At 42.0% G+C, this 18,252-nt stretch overlaps 2 protein-coding genes across 2 annotated transcripts in view; one reads left to right on the top strand and one right to left on the bottom strand.

Annotated features, from left to right (window-relative positions):
- The first annotated feature begins 624 nt into the window (after nucleotides 1-624).
- On the top strand, nucleotides 625-14,216 carry pcsk9 (proprotein convertase subtilisin/kexin type 9). The gene is made up of 12 exons (XM_047373876.1): nucleotides 625-1,107; nucleotides 1,362-1,553; nucleotides 3,973-4,105; nucleotides 8,786-8,919; nucleotides 8,998-9,139; nucleotides 9,649-9,845; nucleotides 9,917-10,100; nucleotides 10,180-10,356; nucleotides 10,445-10,593; nucleotides 10,667-10,832; nucleotides 13,570-13,736; nucleotides 13,821-14,216. The coding sequence occupies exons 1-12, from the start codon at nucleotides 934-936 to the stop codon at nucleotides 14,010-14,012; spliced, it is 2,007 nt and encodes a 668-aa protein (XP_047229832.1). The 5' UTR covers nucleotides 625-933; the 3' UTR covers nucleotides 14,013-14,216.
- Nucleotides 14,217-15,703: 1,487 nt separating this feature from the next.
- usp24 (ubiquitin specific peptidase 24) overlaps nucleotides 15,704-18,252 on the bottom strand; it is a 49,071-nt gene continuing 46,522 nt past the window's right edge. The window contains exon 66 of the mRNA XM_047373878.1: nucleotides 15,704-18,123. Coding sequence (XP_047229834.1) covers nucleotides 18,061-18,123 — 63 coding nt within the window. The 3' untranslated portion in view covers nucleotides 15,704-18,060. The remainder of the gene's footprint in view (nucleotides 18,124-18,252) is intronic.

The raw sequence follows: 18,252 nt of genomic DNA, 5'->3' as shown, positions 1-18,252 counted from the left end.
TTTTCCTACCAACATATTCTCCCACCTGAGCTGTGGTCGTCTGCAGATCCTCCGGAGTTACTGCGGGCCTCTTGGCTTCTTCTTTGATTAATCTCTCTCTGCCCGGCATGTCAGTTTAGGTCAACGGACATATCCTGGTAGATTTGCAGTTGGGTCCTTCTCTCTGTTTTTGGATGAACAGTGTTGAGTGGGATGTCCAAATTGTGGGATATTGTTTTGTCTAATCTAACCCTCGGTCTTCAAGATGCTTCACAAATGTTACTGAGTTTTATTTAGGGGTATCAGAATAAAGCAGGGGTTAAACAAATGCATGTCATACTATTGATATTTGTCTTTGTAAAACAAAGTTGAAACCATGTATTTTTTTTCCTTCCACTTCATATCTATGCACTACTTTGTGTTAGTCTGTTGCACAATAGACACAATTACAACCACATATTCAAAAGCTCTTAGAAACACATTCACAGCGACATTTGATAAAATGTGGAAACTTTTGCACTGTGCTCAGTCATTACCAGCAGCAACATAATGTTCACATTACATACACGTGTTAAAGTAGCATCAACCAATCCCTGGGAGGAAGTTTTCCTTAGGTTGACATGTAACAATCACAGGAAAGGATGCAACATGACTCCTCCACAGAAAGAGGTGTTTTTAAAGGAGGACAATCATTCGATACAAAAGAGGTGGCGTGAGCCGCGGAAACGTCACCAGACCCCGCCTTAAATTATAAGAATCAATTCTTCGATTTTATTTATTTTTTTTTTAATCAGAGCAGATCGTTGGAGGCTGTTATCAGACTGGCACGCAGGATTCGCAGCAGCCGGGGACACTAAGAACATCTGCAGAAGTCAGGCTGAAATAAAAACTCATCAGTGCTTTCATTTTAATATTTATCCTGGTATTTAAAGAAAAAGAAAAAAGGTGTGCAGAATGCGTCCCATTCCTGGCTGGTTTGGCTGGGCGCTGTGTTTGTGCGCATCTTCGGCCGTGTGCGCGCAGGACTACACTGAGGACGACGAGATGATCCTGGGGCTGATCCGCGACGATGGACCTCAGTCCGAAACTAATGGCGAGCCCGCTGCAGAGTTCCTCAAGTGCAACAAGGTAAAGTGACGCTCTTTGACACTGGCATTAATGCACATCCCATCAGCCAGAAGTCATTCATATCTCAAGCCAATTCATTTAAAAAAGAAAAGTGCAACAGATGCATATAAACATCTGCCTGTTGTTGTTATTATTATTATTATTATTATTATTATTATTATTATTATTATTATTATTATTATCGCGTGTATTCTGACAAGCAGGTCACCCTGTAGGCCTGCTGTTTACTGTATATCTCCTGCACTGCCTTGCAGGCGGCTTGGCGCATGTCCGGTCAGTATCTGGTCATCCTGCACCAAGGGACCCACGAGTCTCAGGTCCAGAGGACCGTCAGGAGGCTGCGAGCCAAAGCAGCCAGGAGAGGCTACCTGCTGGAGATCTTACAGACCTACTCTGGAGTTCTGCAGGGCTTCCTGGTCAAAATGAGTATAGATGTACTTCGCATGGTAAATCCTTCACCTGACAGTAATAACCTTAAACAAAGAAAGTAGGTTAAAAATATCAGAACAGTTAGACAAGACGAAATTATGTGTGTTAGATCCTACTCAACAGCCCTACCAAAGATGGAGTGTTAGGGCCATTTTAGACAAAAGAAAAAGATTATGTGGCCACGGAGGAGTACATTTCCACCAAAAACTTTAATCATGTACATTTTCCTTATTTTCTTGCATCTTTACAACTTTTCAACATCAGAGAATATCCACTTTTTTTTCATAACTATGTGAAATTAATGTAAATATTTCAGATTTTTTTTTATCGGAAATGAACCCCTCAGTGGCCACGTTATTTTTTTCTTTGTTCTACAGTGGCCCTAATACTCTATCATACTACAACACTGTCTACTATTCTCAAAATTAACTAGGGAATTGCATTACAATAGGTGTGCACACAAACAAAAATCCAGATCTAGATACATACCAGTTGTACAAGCCTTCTGGTCCTTCTTTGTAGAAAGAAGAATCCTTGTCTGCCATTTCAAAGGCACTTTTCCCTCAATTTCTCACAGGCTATTTTGACATAGTAAACTCACATCTGTCCCCTACACACCCATACAAGTGCAACATTTAGAAGCCTGATGTAAAGCAAGTAACATGTGGTTGAACAGATTGTCAAACTGTCCCGCAACAGCAATTTATTAACATATGAAACTCATTTTTCATCACACTTTTTTCAAATTATTGGATTATTCAACTATTTAACCGAATAATGTCTGTTGCATAAATAATCATATTACATTATCATTACATACCATCACATAAAAAAATGCATAAACTGATATTGTTATTCTAGAAAAGTATGAGAACCCATTAGAATTTTTACACAGCAAAACCCTGTCATATAGGGATAAACCCGTGATGGCAAAAAAGATCCAAAAAATGCAGACCTGGAGACCAGAGTTGGTGGTGGTGACTAAAACATATTTAATACTGAACACAGATTTAATAACAAAGATACCCCTGTCTGTTGTCCTTTTCCTGCCCGTGGCATGCTGAAAAAAAAAAAAAAAAAACAGAAGTCCATTGCCCTGCGATGGACTGGCGACCTGTCCAGGGTGTACCCTGCCTCTCGCCCATAGACTGCTGGAGATAGGCACCAGCTCCCCCGCGACCCACTATGGAATAAGCGGTAGAAAATGACTGACTGACTGACTGACAGAAGAGAAGATGTAGGATATTCTGCAACTTGGATTAAGCCTTTAGAGATCAATTTAAGGTTAAATAACTAGACACCTGACATATTAAAAAATATTCTCTACTACATTCATTAAGTTGACTTTTATTTATTTGTCACATCTTCACCATTGTGGTCATGAGGGACAGTTGCAACAGTGTACTGCAACTGTCCCTCGCCCTAACTATCATCTTTAAATGCTAGCTTAAAACATCCCCTACTTTAAGCACCCCAACAAGATGGGAAACTTATCAAGAAGTGACAAGTTCAAGAAATTGGTTTAAAGATCCATGTTATCTCTATCTAGCAGGTGTCCCTGAATCTCCTGCACAAACAGCCTTATTACTCAAAACGGATGTGACGTTCAATATCACTAAAATCAGTTTCACCTGATGTGAATTGGACTACTAATGCCTCTTGACTGTCACCAACGCACAATGCACCTGCAGTTGTGTGTCTTGGCATCACTGCAAAGTTCAACCAACTCTACCTTTGATTGTACTACTTTGTTTGGCTCACCATAATGTAGTTGTTACAATTCAAATGTCTAGTGCATTAAATGCAAATTCACAGTTTAGTAGATATGTTTCACATTTGGTCTGAAAGCCATGAGGCCCTGGTGTTCCTAGTCTTGGTGATCTACCTTGTACATTCCTTATGTGTTCCAATTCTTGGTGGGGGGCCTGAAGTGCATTTACTCTGCTCTTGGGACACTTGAACCTCTCCATCACAATAAGGCTGCAATTTACAAAAGAAGAGAAAACTATTATTTTAAATATATCTACTTAACCCCCGCCTCTTGCCCAATGACTGATGGAGATAGGTACCAGTCCGTGACCCTTCAAGGATAACTAGGTATAGAAAAGGGATTCCTCCACTTTACAGTAAATGAATGAAACAGTTTTACCTCTTCATTCTTAGCACTGATTACTTTGCAAACTGTTATGTGAGAGACTTCAAGTGATAAGGTGTACTATAAATAGTTTTTTTTTCTCCCCAAGTCACCTTAGTGCTAATGTGGTCCACACAAATAACCAAAAATAGGAAGCGATATTCATTTTTAGTCTTTTTACATTAAGTGACTTCTATGGCCTACAGTGTTAGCCTGTTTTTTTTTTAAATCAGCTAATAAAATATCATCATTCTAAAGTTGATTGATTTTTTATCTTGACCTTCTGGTTGTGCCCCTGTTAGGCAGTGAAGCTTCCTCATGTTCAATACATAGAGGAAGATTCGTCCATCTTTGCTCAGAGCGCCCCCTGGAACCTGCAGCGATTACTGCAGCCTCATGGTGGCATCTCTGTCAATGGAACATACCTGCCTCCAAGTGAGTCTCTACTTGTCTCCACCATATACCAGTACATCTAAAACAAAAAAAAAAACAGTTGAATATTACATGAAAGTGCAATATTTTTTGACAGTCATTTCAGAAAATTAAATGGTTATTTTATAGAGATTCTTTCCACATAGACAAAAATATTTCAAGGTTTTATTCCTTGTAATTTTGATGATTATGGATACAAGTAAAGAAAACCCAAAATTATGTGTCTCATTAAAATTAGAATATCACATTAGACCAATCTACAAGGATGTTTTAAGCCCAAATGTCAGGTTTCTGAAAAGTATGCCTATTTTTATGCAGTCAGTACTTGGCTGGGTCTCCTCTTGCATGAATTGCCGCATCAATGCAGTGCAACATAGAGGTGGTCAGTCTGTGGTTCTGTGTAGGTGTAATGGAAGCCCAGGTTGCTTTGAACGTAGCCCTCAAGTCATCTGCCTAGTTGGGTCTGGTGTCTCTCATCTTCCTTTTGAGAACAGCCCTTAGATTTTCTAAAGGGTTCAGGTGAGGGGAGTTTGCTGGACAATCAAGAACAGGAACACCATGGTCATTGAACCAGCTTTTAGTTCCTTTGACAGTGTGGACAGCTGCTAAGTCCTGCTGGAAAATAAAATCAGTAGGGGGAAGCATGAAGTGCTCTAATATTTCCTAGTAGATGGCTGCATTGACTGTGGACTTCAGAAAACACAGTGGACCAACATCAGCAGATGGCATGCCCTCAAACAATCACTGACTGTGGAAACTTCACTCTAAACTTTAAGCAACATAGATTGTCCGAGTGTCCAATAATGAACTTTTTCACAATATTCTAATTTTCTGAGACAATGAATTTGGGTTTTCTTTACATGTAACCCATAATCATCAAAATGACAGGAAACAAAGACTTAGAATATTTCAATCTATGTGTAATGATTATATATAATATGAGTTTCACTTACTGAGATGACTGGCAAAAAATATTGCACTATAATGCAATATTTTAATCTTTTGGGATGTACCTGTATAGTTCTTAAAGTTCAGAAAAATCCTGCTTATTTTAATTGGTTAATTAAATACAGTTTATGTTGTGTTGCTTCAAAGTATCATGCGGCTGTCTTCCGGGATAAACCATAAAGACGATTTTGTACTTTGGGTCCATGTTTAACATTACTATTATAACACTTATTATAAAGAAATAGTTCTGTTTGATGATATAAAACTTTCTACTGGTGCAACTAGCCCTGAAAAAGCTAATAACCAGACTTTCGGAAATGCCGTTCAGTAAATTCAATTCAATTCAGTTTTATTTATATAGCGCCAATTCACAACACATGTCTTAAGGCACTTCACAACAGTCAGGTACATACAGGTCCTTCTCAAAATATTAGCATATTGTGATAAAGTTCATTATTTTCCATAATGTCATGATGAAAATTTAACATTCATATATTTTAGATTCATTGCACACTAACTGAAATATTTCAGGTCTTTTATTGTCTTAATACGGATGATTTTGGCATACAGCTCATGAAAACCCAAAATTCCTATCTCACAAAATTAGCATATTTCATCCGACCAATAAAAGAAAAGTGTTTTTAATACAAAAAACGTCAACCTTCAAATAATCATGTACAGTTATGCACTCAATACTTGGTCGGGAATCCTTTTGCAGAAATGACTGCTTCAATGCGGCGTGGCATGGAGGCAATCAGCCTGTGGCACTGCTGAGGTCTTATGGAGGCCCAGGATGCTTCGATAGCGGCCTTTAGCTCATCCAGAGTGTTGGGTCTTGAGTCTCTCAACGTTCTCTTCACAATATCCCACAGATTCTCTATGGGGTTCAGGTCAGGAGAGTTGGCAGGCCAATTGAGCACAGTGATACCATGGTCAGTAAACCATTTACCAGTGGTTTTGGCACTGTGAGCAGGTGCCAGGTCGTGCTGAAAAATGAAATCTTCATCTCCATAAAGCTTTTCAGCAGATGGAAGCATGAAGTGCTCCAAAATCTCCTGATAGCTAGCTGCATTGACCCTGCCCTTGATAAAACACAGTGGACCAACACCAACAGCTGACACGGCACCCCAGACCATCACTGACTGTGGGTACTTGACACTGGACTTCTGGCATTTTGGCATTTCCTTCTCCCCAGTCTTCCTCCAGACTCTGGCACCTTGATTTCCGAATGACATCTGAAAAAAGTACTTTGGGCCACTGAGCTACAGTCCAGTGCTGCTTCTCTGTAGCCCAGGTCTGGGGAATGCGGCACCTGTAGCCCATTTCCTGCACACGCCTGTGCACGGTGGCTCTGGATGTTTCTACTCCAGACTCAGTCCACTGCTTCCGCAGGTCCTCCAAGGTCTGGAATCGGCCCTTCTCCACAATCTTCCTCAGGGTCCGGTCACCTCTTCTCGTTGTGCAGCGTTTTCTGCCACACTTTTTCCTTCCCACAGACTTCCCACTGAGGTGCCTTGATACAGCACTCTGGGAACAGCCTATTCGTTCAGATATTTCTTTCTGTGTCTTACCTTCTTGCTTAAGGGTGTCAATAGTGGCCTTCTGGACAGCAGTCAGGTCGGCAGTCTTACCCATGATTGGGGTTTTGAGTGATGAACCAGGCTGGGAGTTTTAAAGGCCTCAGGAATCTTTTGCAGGTGTTTAGAGTTAACTCGTTGATTCAGATGATTAGGTTCATAGCTCGTTTAGAGACCCTTTTAATGATATGCTAATTTTGTGAGATAGGAATTTTGAGTTTTCATGAGCTGTATGCCAAAATCATCCGTATTAAGACAATAAAAGACCTGAAATATTTCAGTTAGTGTGCAATGAATCTAAAATATATGAATGTTAAATTTTCATCATGACATTATGGAAAATAATGAACTTTGTCACAATATGCTAATATTTTGAGAAGGACCTGTACATTCCAATTAATCCTAATCATTGAACAGTGCAGTCAGATTCAGTTATTTATTCAAATTGGATAAAAAGTTTTTCTATCTAAGGAAATCCAGCAGATTGCATCCAGTCAGTGACTTGCAGAATTCCCTCCTCCTGGATGAGCATGTAGAGACAGTGGACAGTCACTGGCGTTGACTTTGCAGCAATCCCTCATACTGAGCATGCATGTAGCGACAGTGGAGAGGAAAAACTCTCTTTTAACAGGAAGAAACCTCCAGCAGAACCAGGCTCAGTGGGAGCGGCCATCTGCCACAACCGACTGGGGGTTTGAGAGAACAGAGCAGAGACACAAAAAGAACACAGAAGCACTGATCCAGAAGTACTTTCTATGGGAAGGAAAAGTAACTGTTAATGGATGTAGCTCCTTTAGTCGTTTCACCTAGAAAGAAAGAACAGATAAACTCTGAGCCAGTTTTCAAGGTTAGAGTCTGAAAGAGAGCACATAGAGTTTGTTACAGTTAAGCTCAGTCAATTTCCATGTCTAGGAGAGAGAAAGGGTTAAACACTGAAAGACAGGGCCATGTGGATCATTGGTAGAGGGTGAGCATCAAGTTGTTGCCAGCAGAAGCTTGGACGATTCCCCTCTCTAGAAAGGTGTCACAGGTAGACACATAACCAGGCCAGGTGTAGCTTCTAGGAAGAGAAAAGAGAGAACAAAGTTAAAAGCTGAAATAACAGCAAATAATGCAAAATTGGAGAGTAGTGTGAGAATGTAGCAAAGAGGGTGAAAGTGGTCGTTGTCCTCCAGCAGCCTAAGCCTATAGCAACATAACTACAGAGATAGTTTCAGTTCAGATTATTTAATTAAACTGCGCTTATTTACAACAATGTCGTCTCAAGGAACCCCACAAAGGGTCCCACTGATGGTCATTGTTATACTAAAAACCTCAAGGATTGGGATACCTCTCTCTGTCAGACTAAATCCATATTAAATTACCCAGACGTTGCTTGGCATTTCTTATCACCACGGCAACCCTGGACCGCAGATGACGGCACACTGACGTTTCATATGAGCTTATGAGATTGTGATCAGTGTGTTGTCCCCCTGCAATCCACTGCACCTTACAGCAAAACACAGCTGATGTTTCATACTTCAGCCACAACCCTGCTCTGTAAGTAAACAACTCAGATGGTGATATTTTTACTAAATAACAGCTTTAAAATCCCCCAGACTTTGTCTCATGAGTTTTATTTACATCTGAGCTGAACAATCTCCGACATTACCTGTGTTTTAGTCTGGATAGTAGGAAGACACCTAAATCCCTTCTTTTTGAAAATGATCTTTTAGTTTCAATACTAAATCTGTAAACCTCCCATTGTAACCAGGTAACCAGCTGCTTTTTGTATTTATTTTTTTCTATTCATTCTTTCTACACATTAAACTGCTCATACAGAGACAGTGGATATAAAAACTATCTCCACCCCTGATGTAAACGCAGGTTTTTGTAAAAAAAGAAAAAAACAGCAACAGCAACAAAAAAACCAATCAAATAAAACATACCTAGATAAATAATTTTAGAACTTTTTACATACAAACTAAAATAATGTGATGTTTGTATCCTGAAGCTAAAACTTCGTTAAAGCACCTTTTGGTTTGTTACCAATATTTACCCATCCAGGTTTGCATCCCATAGATTTTCAATCAAATTTAGGTCTGTGGTAGAATTTGAACTTTTTGCAAATACCACTGAGATAATTCAACCTGCCTTTTGCACACGCCATCCTCTACAGATGATGGTGAGATGGCGGAGGTGTATCTAATGGATGGCAGTGTTCAGAGCTCCCACAGAGAGGTTGAAGGACGAGTTTTCATCACAGACTTTAATAACGTCCCTGAGGAGGATGGAGTCAGAGTTCATAGACAGGTTTGTTAACAGCAGCTCAGTAAGACCACACAGATCTCGGCCTCTGCCACGCTCAGCTTCTTCTCCTCCTTCTTACAGGCCAGTCAGTGTGACGGTCACGGGACACACTTGGCTGGTGTTGTGATCGGATCGGATTCGGGTGTAGCTCGAAGGGCAGGTGTTAACCTGGTCCGTGTGCTCAACTGTCAGGGTAAAGGAACCGTCTCAGGAGCTCTCGCAGGTAGGATGGTTTCACCGTACAGTCAAAAGAGCCCGTCTAAAAAGACAACTAACTGAACATTTTCATGTTACAACCACAGACCTCAGTGTGCTTCATTGGAATTTTATTTCCCAGACCAATGCAAAGTAGTGCATCATTTTTGAAGAGTAACGTCAATGGTAGACGCTTTGTGAAGTTTCTTACAACTTTAAATTTTGAGTGTGGCATGCATTTGTATTGAGCACCCTTTACCTTAACCCCACTAAATAAAGTTAACTACATTGACAGCAGATGTCAGCTGATTAGTAAATAGAGTCCACCTGTGTGCACATTAGTCTCAGCATAAATACAGCTATGCTGTGAAGGTCTCGGGTTTGTTAGAGAACACTTAATAACATGTGGAAGAAGGTGTATTGTATTTTGTGGTTGTACCATAAACAAAGTTTGAAAAATTTAAAGAAGAATGAATACTTTCACCAGCCCTGTAAACGGTTGAACTCATATTTGCTGGTCTTTCACTTCCTGCTCAGGGCTGGAGTATATCCGAGCCACCTTAGTGGCCCGCCCTGTGGATGGGGCAGTTGTCTTGTTACCTTTCATTGGTGGCTTCAGCCGGTCAATAAATGCAGCATGCAGAGAGATGGTGACTCATGGAGCTGTTGTCATCGCTGCTGCAGGGAACTACAGGGAAGATGCTTGCCTCTATTCGCCTGCTTCAGAACCCGAGGTTGAAGAAGAACATTTAAAGGAACCTTCAAAGGTTGGACCATCACTTCTAACCCTTATCTGTCAGTGCAGGTCATCACCGTTGGGGCTGTGAACTCGGCAGACCAATTCATGTCACAAGGAGCAGGGGGCACCAACTTTGGCCGCTGCGTTGATCTGTTTGCACCTGGTGATGACATTGTTAGTGCCAGCAGTGAGTGTAGCACCTGCTTCACCTCACAGAGTGGAACCTCGCAGGCTGCTGCTCATGCTGCTGGTAGGCCCCTTCACAAACAGCAACAACACAAAAACATGTAACTGAGTTAAACTGTTATATGTTGGTCTGTGGTTTACAGGTATAGCAGCCGTGATCCTGTCCTCCAGTCAGATTGCATCACCGGTGCAGGTCCTGCAGATGATGTTGCATTATTCCATTAGTAACACGATTAACTTCCTGCCTCTGTCTGAAACACATCGTCTCACTACTCCAAACCTGGTGGCAGCCATGCCTCCTGCCAACAGCCCAACACCAAGTAGGTGACTTTCTAACCTCAAATTTGCACAGTTACAGCCTCCATGTGTAACTCATACTGGGTGCTTACGTATTATTTTTACGTGCAGACGTTGAACTTTTGTGCCGCTCGGTGTGGTCGGAAAGGTCAGGGCTGTCCAGTGCAGACACGGCTGTGAGCCGCTGTCGCATCGGGGAAGAAATGATGGGCTGCAGCAGCTACGCTCCTGATGGTGCCCGCGTAGGAGAAACCCTCACTGTGAGTTAATTCACACCCAAACTGAAACACTCAACCAGCACAGCAAGTCAAAGCTGCATCTCCATGTTCACAGGAGAGCAACGGACGCATGGAGTGTGTTGCCTACAATGGCCCGGCAGGTAAAGGTGTGTTCGCTGTGGCCCGCTGCTGTGTGATAGGTGGTCTGCAGTGCCAGGCCCACGCTAGTCCTGGGCCTGGGCAGGATGCTCAGTGTGCAGGCCCACAGCACCACCTCACAGGTAATCAACATGCAACGTTGGCAGTGATCTAGAAAAAAAGCACATTACTCTGTATAGATTTTCCTAAACAGAGTTACATGATAAGATGCAAAGCTCCTTTGGGTTCGATCATAAACAGGAAATAACCGCCATGTTCTAGGGATGTTTAAATCCTTTAATGCAATACACCAACAAAGCAGTGCATTATTGTGGAGTGGGAGGGAAGAAATACATGGTTTGAAATTTGTCCAAAACAAATTTGAAAATGTAGCATGTATGTGTGTTGAGCCCCTTTAATCCGATACCCTTAATAAAATATGGTGCATCAATTGCCTTCAGAAGTTACATATTAAGCAAATGGAGTCCATGTGTGTGTAAATTAATCTCAGCATGAATCCAACTGTTCTATGAAGAAACAACCAGTACCACCTGTATGACCCCTTCTCTTTTCCAATGGTTATAATCTGACAGAGAGAGGTATCCCAATCCTTGAGGTTTTTAGTATAACAATGACCATCAGTGGGACCCTTTGTGGGGTTCCTTGAGACGACATTGTTGTAAATAAGCGCCGTTTAACTAAATAATCTGAACTGAAACTATCTCTGTAGTTATGCTGCTATAGGCTTAGGCTGCTGGAGGACATAATGACCACTTTCACCCTCTTCGCTACATTCTCACACTACTTTCCAATTTTGCATTATTTGCTGTTATTTCAGCTTTTAACTTTGTTCTCTCTTTTCTCTTCCTAGAAGCTACACCTGGCCTGACTCTGTGTCTGCCTGTGACACCTTTCTGGAGAGGGGAATCATCTGAGCTTCTGCTGGCAACAACTTAATGCTCACCCTCTACTGATGATCCACATGGCCCTGTCTTTTAGTGTTTAACCCTTTTTCTCTCCTAGACATGGAAATTGACTGAGCTTTTACTGTAACTAACTATGTGCTCTCTTTCAGACTCTAACCTTGAAAACTGGCTCAGAGTTTCTGTTCTTTCTTTCTAGGTGAAACGACTAAAGGAGCTACATCCATTAACATTTACTTTTCCTTCCCATAGAAAGTACTTCTGGATCAGTGCTTCTTTGTTCTCTTTGTGTCTCTGCTCTGTTCTCTCAAACCCCCAGTCGGTCGTGGCAGATGGCCGCTCACACTGAGCCTGGTTCTGCTGGAAGTTTCTTCCTGTTAAAAGGAAGTTTTTCCTCTCCACTGTCGCTACATGCATGCTCAGTATGAGGGATTGCTGCAAAGTCAACTCAAGTGACTGTCCACTGTCTCTACATGCTCATCCAGGAGGAGTGAATGCTGCAAGTCACTGACTGGATGCAATCTGCTGGGTTTCCTTAGATAGAAAAACCTTTTATCCAATTTGAATAAATAACTGAATCTGACTGCACTGTTCAATGATTAGGATTAATTGGAATGTATGTACCTGACTGTTGTGAAGTGCCTTGAGACAACATGTGTTGTGAATTGCGCTATATAAATAAAACTGAATTGAATTGAACCAGCATCTTAAAGACAAACGAACACATCAGATAAGTTACTGAGAAAGTCACGGAGACTTTTAAAGGAGGGTTAAGTTAGAAAAGAACATCACAAGCTCTGATCATCTCAGAGCATGGTTCAATCTATTATCTGAAAATAGGGTGTGGCACACCTACCTTGGTCATCCACTTACACCGAAAGACCAGGCGAGGAGAGGATTAATCAGGGAAGCAGCCAAGAGGCCCATTGTAACTTTGTGGGAGCTGCAGATATTCACTGCTCAAATGGGAGAATCTTTTAATAAGACAATTAGTTAAGCATTCCATAAATGGCAGGGGAAAACCAGAAATAAAGCCATAAGAAGTTGCAGTTTGCCATAAATCATGTAGGAGACCTGGAAGAAGGTGCTCAGATGATAAAAACTGAACCGTTTGAACTGCATGGAAGATGTTATGTTTAGTCAAAATCTATACGTAGTACCATGGTGTGGAGATTATTTTCTTCTGTAGAGCCAGGGAAGATGGTCAGAATTGGTGGGAAGGTGGATGTAGCTAAATAGAGAGCAGCCCTGGAAAAAAAAAAACCTGTTAGAGACTTGAGACAGGGTGAGAGGTTCATTTCCCAGGAGAACAACCCTAAACACACAGCCAGTATGGCGGAATGGTTTAGAATAAAGCATGTTCACGTGTTATAGTGCCAGACATAAATCCCACCAAGAGGCAACACAAATTGCTGCTCACAGATGCTACCCATCCAGAGCTGTATACAAATGCAGGCCACACTTTTCAGATTCTTATCTGTCAAACATTTTGAAAACCAGCCGTTTCCTTCTACTGGACATTGATGCACTACTGTGTCGGTCAATCACATCAAACCCCAAAGAAAACTGACTAAAGTTTGTAATATGACAAATTGTAGAGAGGTTCAGGGGTTATTATAGGAAGCTACTGATAAGATGTGAAACATCACAGTGAAACCTGCTCTTCAGATATTCTTCTGCTGCATATACAAATTGTGCAAGCTTTTCAATCTGCTATAGACTGCAGCTTCTAGGTCAATTATGTTACCATGGCAATCAGCGAGAGAAAAACACACTCCTGGGCAGCATAAATGCCAACTGAAGTGTAAAGAACAGGTTTTCAAATGTCATCATAGCTCTCCCCAACGATGTTTTATTTTAGACTGAATTTGCCTTTTTCCTGATGATTGCAGTGAGGACGATGGGCTCGTGTCTGTGTTTTTTTAGTTAATCCTTTTAATGCTTCATTATTCCTCAGGTTGTACAACTCAGTCCGCAACCGAGATCTCATCTGACTCCCGTCCTCATCACGGAGCCGGGAAGAGTTGCATCGTGAAGGACGGAGTCACATCACATGCAGTCTGCTGCCATGCTCCGTCTCTTCAGTGCCATCTGTTGGAAACCACGTTGTCTGACAAAGACCAGGTGTTTAATGTAACTATAGAAATGTAACAATAATGCCCTGGACATCTCCTCTTACCCTCGGATATCATGGTTTTCTTCTCGCAGGTCGAGTTGTCTTGTCCTCCAGGCTGGACTTTGACAGACTGCAGCACCGTCTCTCAGGGCTCTGCTGTCGTAGGGTCAGTTCCTCGACGCAACAGCTGCTTCATCCACATCGCAGGGCAAGTCGAGGCGGCGGGCGTAGCAGTCTGCTGCCGCGTCACACCACCAGAGTCTCCTGCTACAACCCCTAACTGATCACAGCTGTCTCTTTGTCATCTGTCTTTTCTCTAAGCCCTTTTACCTTCGAAGACACTTTGATGTACTTAATATCTACAGTGAGCACCTCTGCAAAGCTGTTAATTACAGCCATGATTGGGTCAAAACGTGCTCCACATCGTCTTGTAAGCTGTTTTTAAACCATCTGAGATATACAAGTTTAAAATTAAATATATCCTGGTATTTTTTTGTATCTTTGTACTGAACAACCATAATAAACAATTTACATGTGACTGAATGACAGCAAGGTGCCTAGGTGCTGCAAATCAGACATAAGAACCCAACAATAGTAGAAACAGAATTTTTTAAACATCCTATTGTTTGCATATCAGTCCGCAATCAGAAAAACCATCTCAAAATTATATATGGTTCTCCTACTCGCTGTGAATGAGAACACCATGCATGTTAAAAGAAGATGGGAAAGGGAATCAGGAATTGAGATTTCAGACGAAGCATGGAGACACATTTGCATTTTCCAGTGGTCATCCACTAATTCCACAGAATGGAGAGAACACTGTGGGAAAAACGTGAAAACATATACGTGATATCATATTTTTGGAATTGTCCCAACCATAACCAGTTCAGGAGAGATATTCATAAGACATTAAACAACGTATTGAAGTCTAAAATATCTCTCTTTATCTTGGGAATGTGCAGGTGTTGACACAAAAGGAGGACATAAAGCTGCTGCAAGCCTTGCTCGCAGCAAGTAAGAAATCTATAACTAGAAGATGGCTCGACCCAGCACCTCCCACAATGGAGGAGTGGCACAACATAGTACTAGAAATATATAAAATGGAAAAGATGACTTATTCCTTGAGATTTCAGAAGGATAAATTCAAGCAGATATGGGAAAATTAGGTTTTATACATAACCCCACTTAGAGCAGACTTTATATACCTTTGCAAGTGTCAAGTATTCTTTTTGTACTCGTGCTGGATTGGAAATATGTGGGCTACCTTGGTATACCTTTCTTTTTTCTGTACATAGTTAACTTTACAAAAATGTGAACTCTTTGGGTAAATGTTATAGTTGGAATAAGCTCCTTAAATGAAGTAACTTTCTAAAGGGCTTGTTTGAGAAAGATAAATGCTGAATAGACTGGGGTCTAACTGGAATATATGAGAAGGTCCTGAGCAAATAAAAATAAATTACACACAAGTGGACTCTAATTTACAATCTGGGGACTTCTGAAGACATTTGGTTCTACTGGATTTTATGCAGAGTTATCAAAGTAAAGAGGTCTGAGCACAAATACTAATTATAGATCAGGGTTTAATTTTAAAATAAATTAATTTCCTTTCCACTTCACAGTTATGCACTACTTTGTATTGGTCTATCACATAAAATCCCATTTGAATTTGCGGTATCGTGACAAAATGAGGACAGGTTCAAGGGGTTAGAATATTAATGGGTGTTGTTAGTTTTTCATAAACAACTCTTCCAGTCTGGTTTTGTGCTTCATATGAAATGAAGGTGTGGAATATGTTGTTATTGTCCACTTGATGTTAGAGTTAAATAACTTTAGAACCTGCTAAAGACCAGATGATATCTTAAATATGTCTTCAGACATAAAACCTGAGAGTTGGAAGAGGGTGTTACTTTCTATTTTCCATGATCACTTTAAGAATTAGGACGATGTGCAGACATGCACGAAAACTACATTTACAAAAGGTTGTGCATTGCAGTTTATTTTTTATCAAATTTCCCCTTAATCAAACTCTGATGTACAAATTAAAATCCAGTTTTCGCATGCATTACAGATTGCTGCGTTGTCGGAAGTGAACTTTCAAAGTTGAAACACAGTAAAAACCCGTATGGATGCCAGTCCCAACCCACACACTTGCTCACCCCTCCCTGCATCCCAAAATAAAGCAAAAGATTGTTTTAAAGCCCCTTCCCCCTCTTTAAATAGTTGTGTCGATGTAGAAGAGGGCAGAACCTACGAGATACTCTCAGCTGGATGGGGCTCATGTTGCCATGGCCACGTGCTCCCTCGCGAAGCCTTGTTTGTAAGTGCTAATGATACCGAATCACACGGCAAACAACACAGGGGGTTGATTTTTGTTCCGTCACGCTGAAAAAGCACAAACTTCACCACTACACATGCAAACGTGCCGGAGAGCACGCTGTGACATTCACAACTAATGAGTCCGAGTGAAAGGAGGAGGGAGGGGCGTGAATGGAGGGGCTGGAGCAGTGTTTTCCTCTCTATAGGCTTTGAGCATGCCGAGTGGCATCGGTGAGAACAGAAAAGCCAGTTTGCATGATTGCCTCATACTGTAGGTCCTCACACTGTAAACATTGACCTGTTAATTCTGAGAGTTGACCTGCCAAGCTAGTTTAAGCCTGTGTGAGTGAAACTACACACACTAAACCAGTTTCTACTACGCCCCTCTGCCTGGGAACAGAGTGAAAATAAGCAGCATTATTATCATCTCCAAAACCCTCTTTACACCGCCACCCTCAGCACTCAGACAGCTACATTCACAGAGCCTTTGTCACAACCCACAGAGGTGATTCCCTGTTTGGACTGGGACAGGAATGGAGATGAGCGAGCCCTGTTGTAATACTACAGCCAGCTCAAGCGACTAGAGGAAACGCTGGTGAAGCAGACATTGACTAAATATGTGAGGACAGCATGTTGGAAGCAGGGCGGCGGGGTGAATCGGGAGATTAAGGCACTTAAAGACTCCCGACGACTGGGTTGAGAGATGATGGCAACGCGGGTGTTTCTCTCCAGTGGAAACTAGAGCTACATGTGGGTTAAGCTCCCCTGTGAGTGTTTACAAAGGCATGCAGATGCAAAAGGCAAAGCAAAAAACAAACCCGACGGAGCAGAGGTAACAATGAAGTGAGGAGGACCTGTGTGCATTTGTGAGCGAAATGAGTAAATCATTCGTTCTGTGCATGTGTGTGAATGTAACTCTTGGCACCTAAAAAAACAAACAAAACAAAAAACGTGCTCTGAGCTTCCCTTCAGTCGGCACTGGTGGCCTGCCTAGACTGATCCAAGCGCTCCCAGATCAGGTTGCATAAGGCTGAAGATCCTCTGTCGGATAGAAAACATCCAGAGAAAAAAAAAAAAAAAGTGGCAAAGAAAATAAAACGCAGCGATGAAAAACTATGAAATTCGGCACATGAGGCTGCCTGTCAGCGGGACGAAGACAGGGTGAAGGGTTGGGTTGAGTGCTGACTATGGCACTACTAGTCTGAGATCTGCTGATCTGTCCTGATCCTGACACGCACGGCGACCCGGTACCTCTGGGTCAAAAGGTCCAGTCACAGGGGGAGCGGCTGGAGTAAGTGGCACAAACATTTTTAAAAGCAAAAAACAAACAAACAAAAACAAAAAAACAGAAGAAGAGAATGGCGCCAAGTGGCTCTGGAGGAACTGACCCGTGCTGCATTGTGTACATCACAATAGCCTGGGCTGGACTATAAAGTGCATACTGAACCCAACCCACCCCACCCTCCCAGGAGCTCGTGTGTGGAGGTGTTTCTGTACAAACACACACCTGTGAGTTCCTCTAGAGCAGCTCTAGCGATGCCTCCTTCATTTTGCATGGTTGTGGAGAAGACTTTAAAATATTATCTTACACTGAAAATTACACCTATGGAACAAATCTTAATTACAACGTGAATATGCCCGTTGCAAACACATTGGCAAACATGAGCAGAACATTGCTAAAACACCACCCGAGCCCATCCTCCACCTCCATGTCGTTCCGAGTGAATAGAAAAGGATAAACTGAAGTCATCCGTGAATTCGCTTTCCCGCCCCGATCAGCTGTGGTGCCCCTAATGATAATTTGTCGCCACTGTTGCCTTGGCCGCTCTGAAAGGAAGTAATTCATGATTTATTTGCAGCTCCCTGGTTGCCCTGGCGACCGAGAGAAAGTGTCCTGATCGGCTTCCTGTGGAGTCCCAAGAGTCCTGACCAATCACAGGCAAAGGGCGGCGCATTTCAACAGCCGCCTGGACCTGTGCTGCCTCTCCGTCTGAGTCATCCCGCCTGCTGGAGGAGTTAGGAGTCTACGTCTTCTAGATCGCTCTTTGAATCGCCGAGCATCATGGGAGACTCTGAGCCCTGTGGGACAGAAGAAGGCAAGACAACTTACTATGCCTCGGAAAAGTATTCATACTTCAGTGTTTATTCGCATTTCGTCAGAAAACTGAACACTTCTTAGGTATTTTTTTGCTGTGATTTTTTGTGATG

The sequence above is a fragment of the Girardinichthys multiradiatus genome, chromosome 9 (genome assembly GCF_021462225.1).
Source record: "Girardinichthys multiradiatus isolate DD_20200921_A chromosome 9, DD_fGirMul_XY1, whole genome shotgun sequence".
NCBI lineage: Eukaryota > Metazoa > Chordata > Actinopteri > Cyprinodontiformes > Goodeidae > Girardinichthys > Girardinichthys multiradiatus.
This window is presented reverse-complemented; position numbering and strand designations above follow the sequence as displayed.

Bases quoted from the DNA above. Each gene is read 5' to 3' on its own strand.
- pcsk9 (XM_047373876.1), top strand. From the start codon at position 934: ATGCGTCCCATTCCTGGCTGGTTTGGCTGGGCGCTGTGTTTGTGCGCA. The intron at 4,106-8,785 runs GTGAGTCTCTAC...CATCCTCTACAG, and splicing joins TGGAACATACCTGCCTCCAA to ATGATGGTGAGATGGCGGAG. The intron at 9,140-9,648 runs GTAGGATGGTTT...CTTCCTGCTCAG, and splicing joins CGTCTCAGGAGCTCTCGCAG to GGCTGGAGTATATCCGAGCC.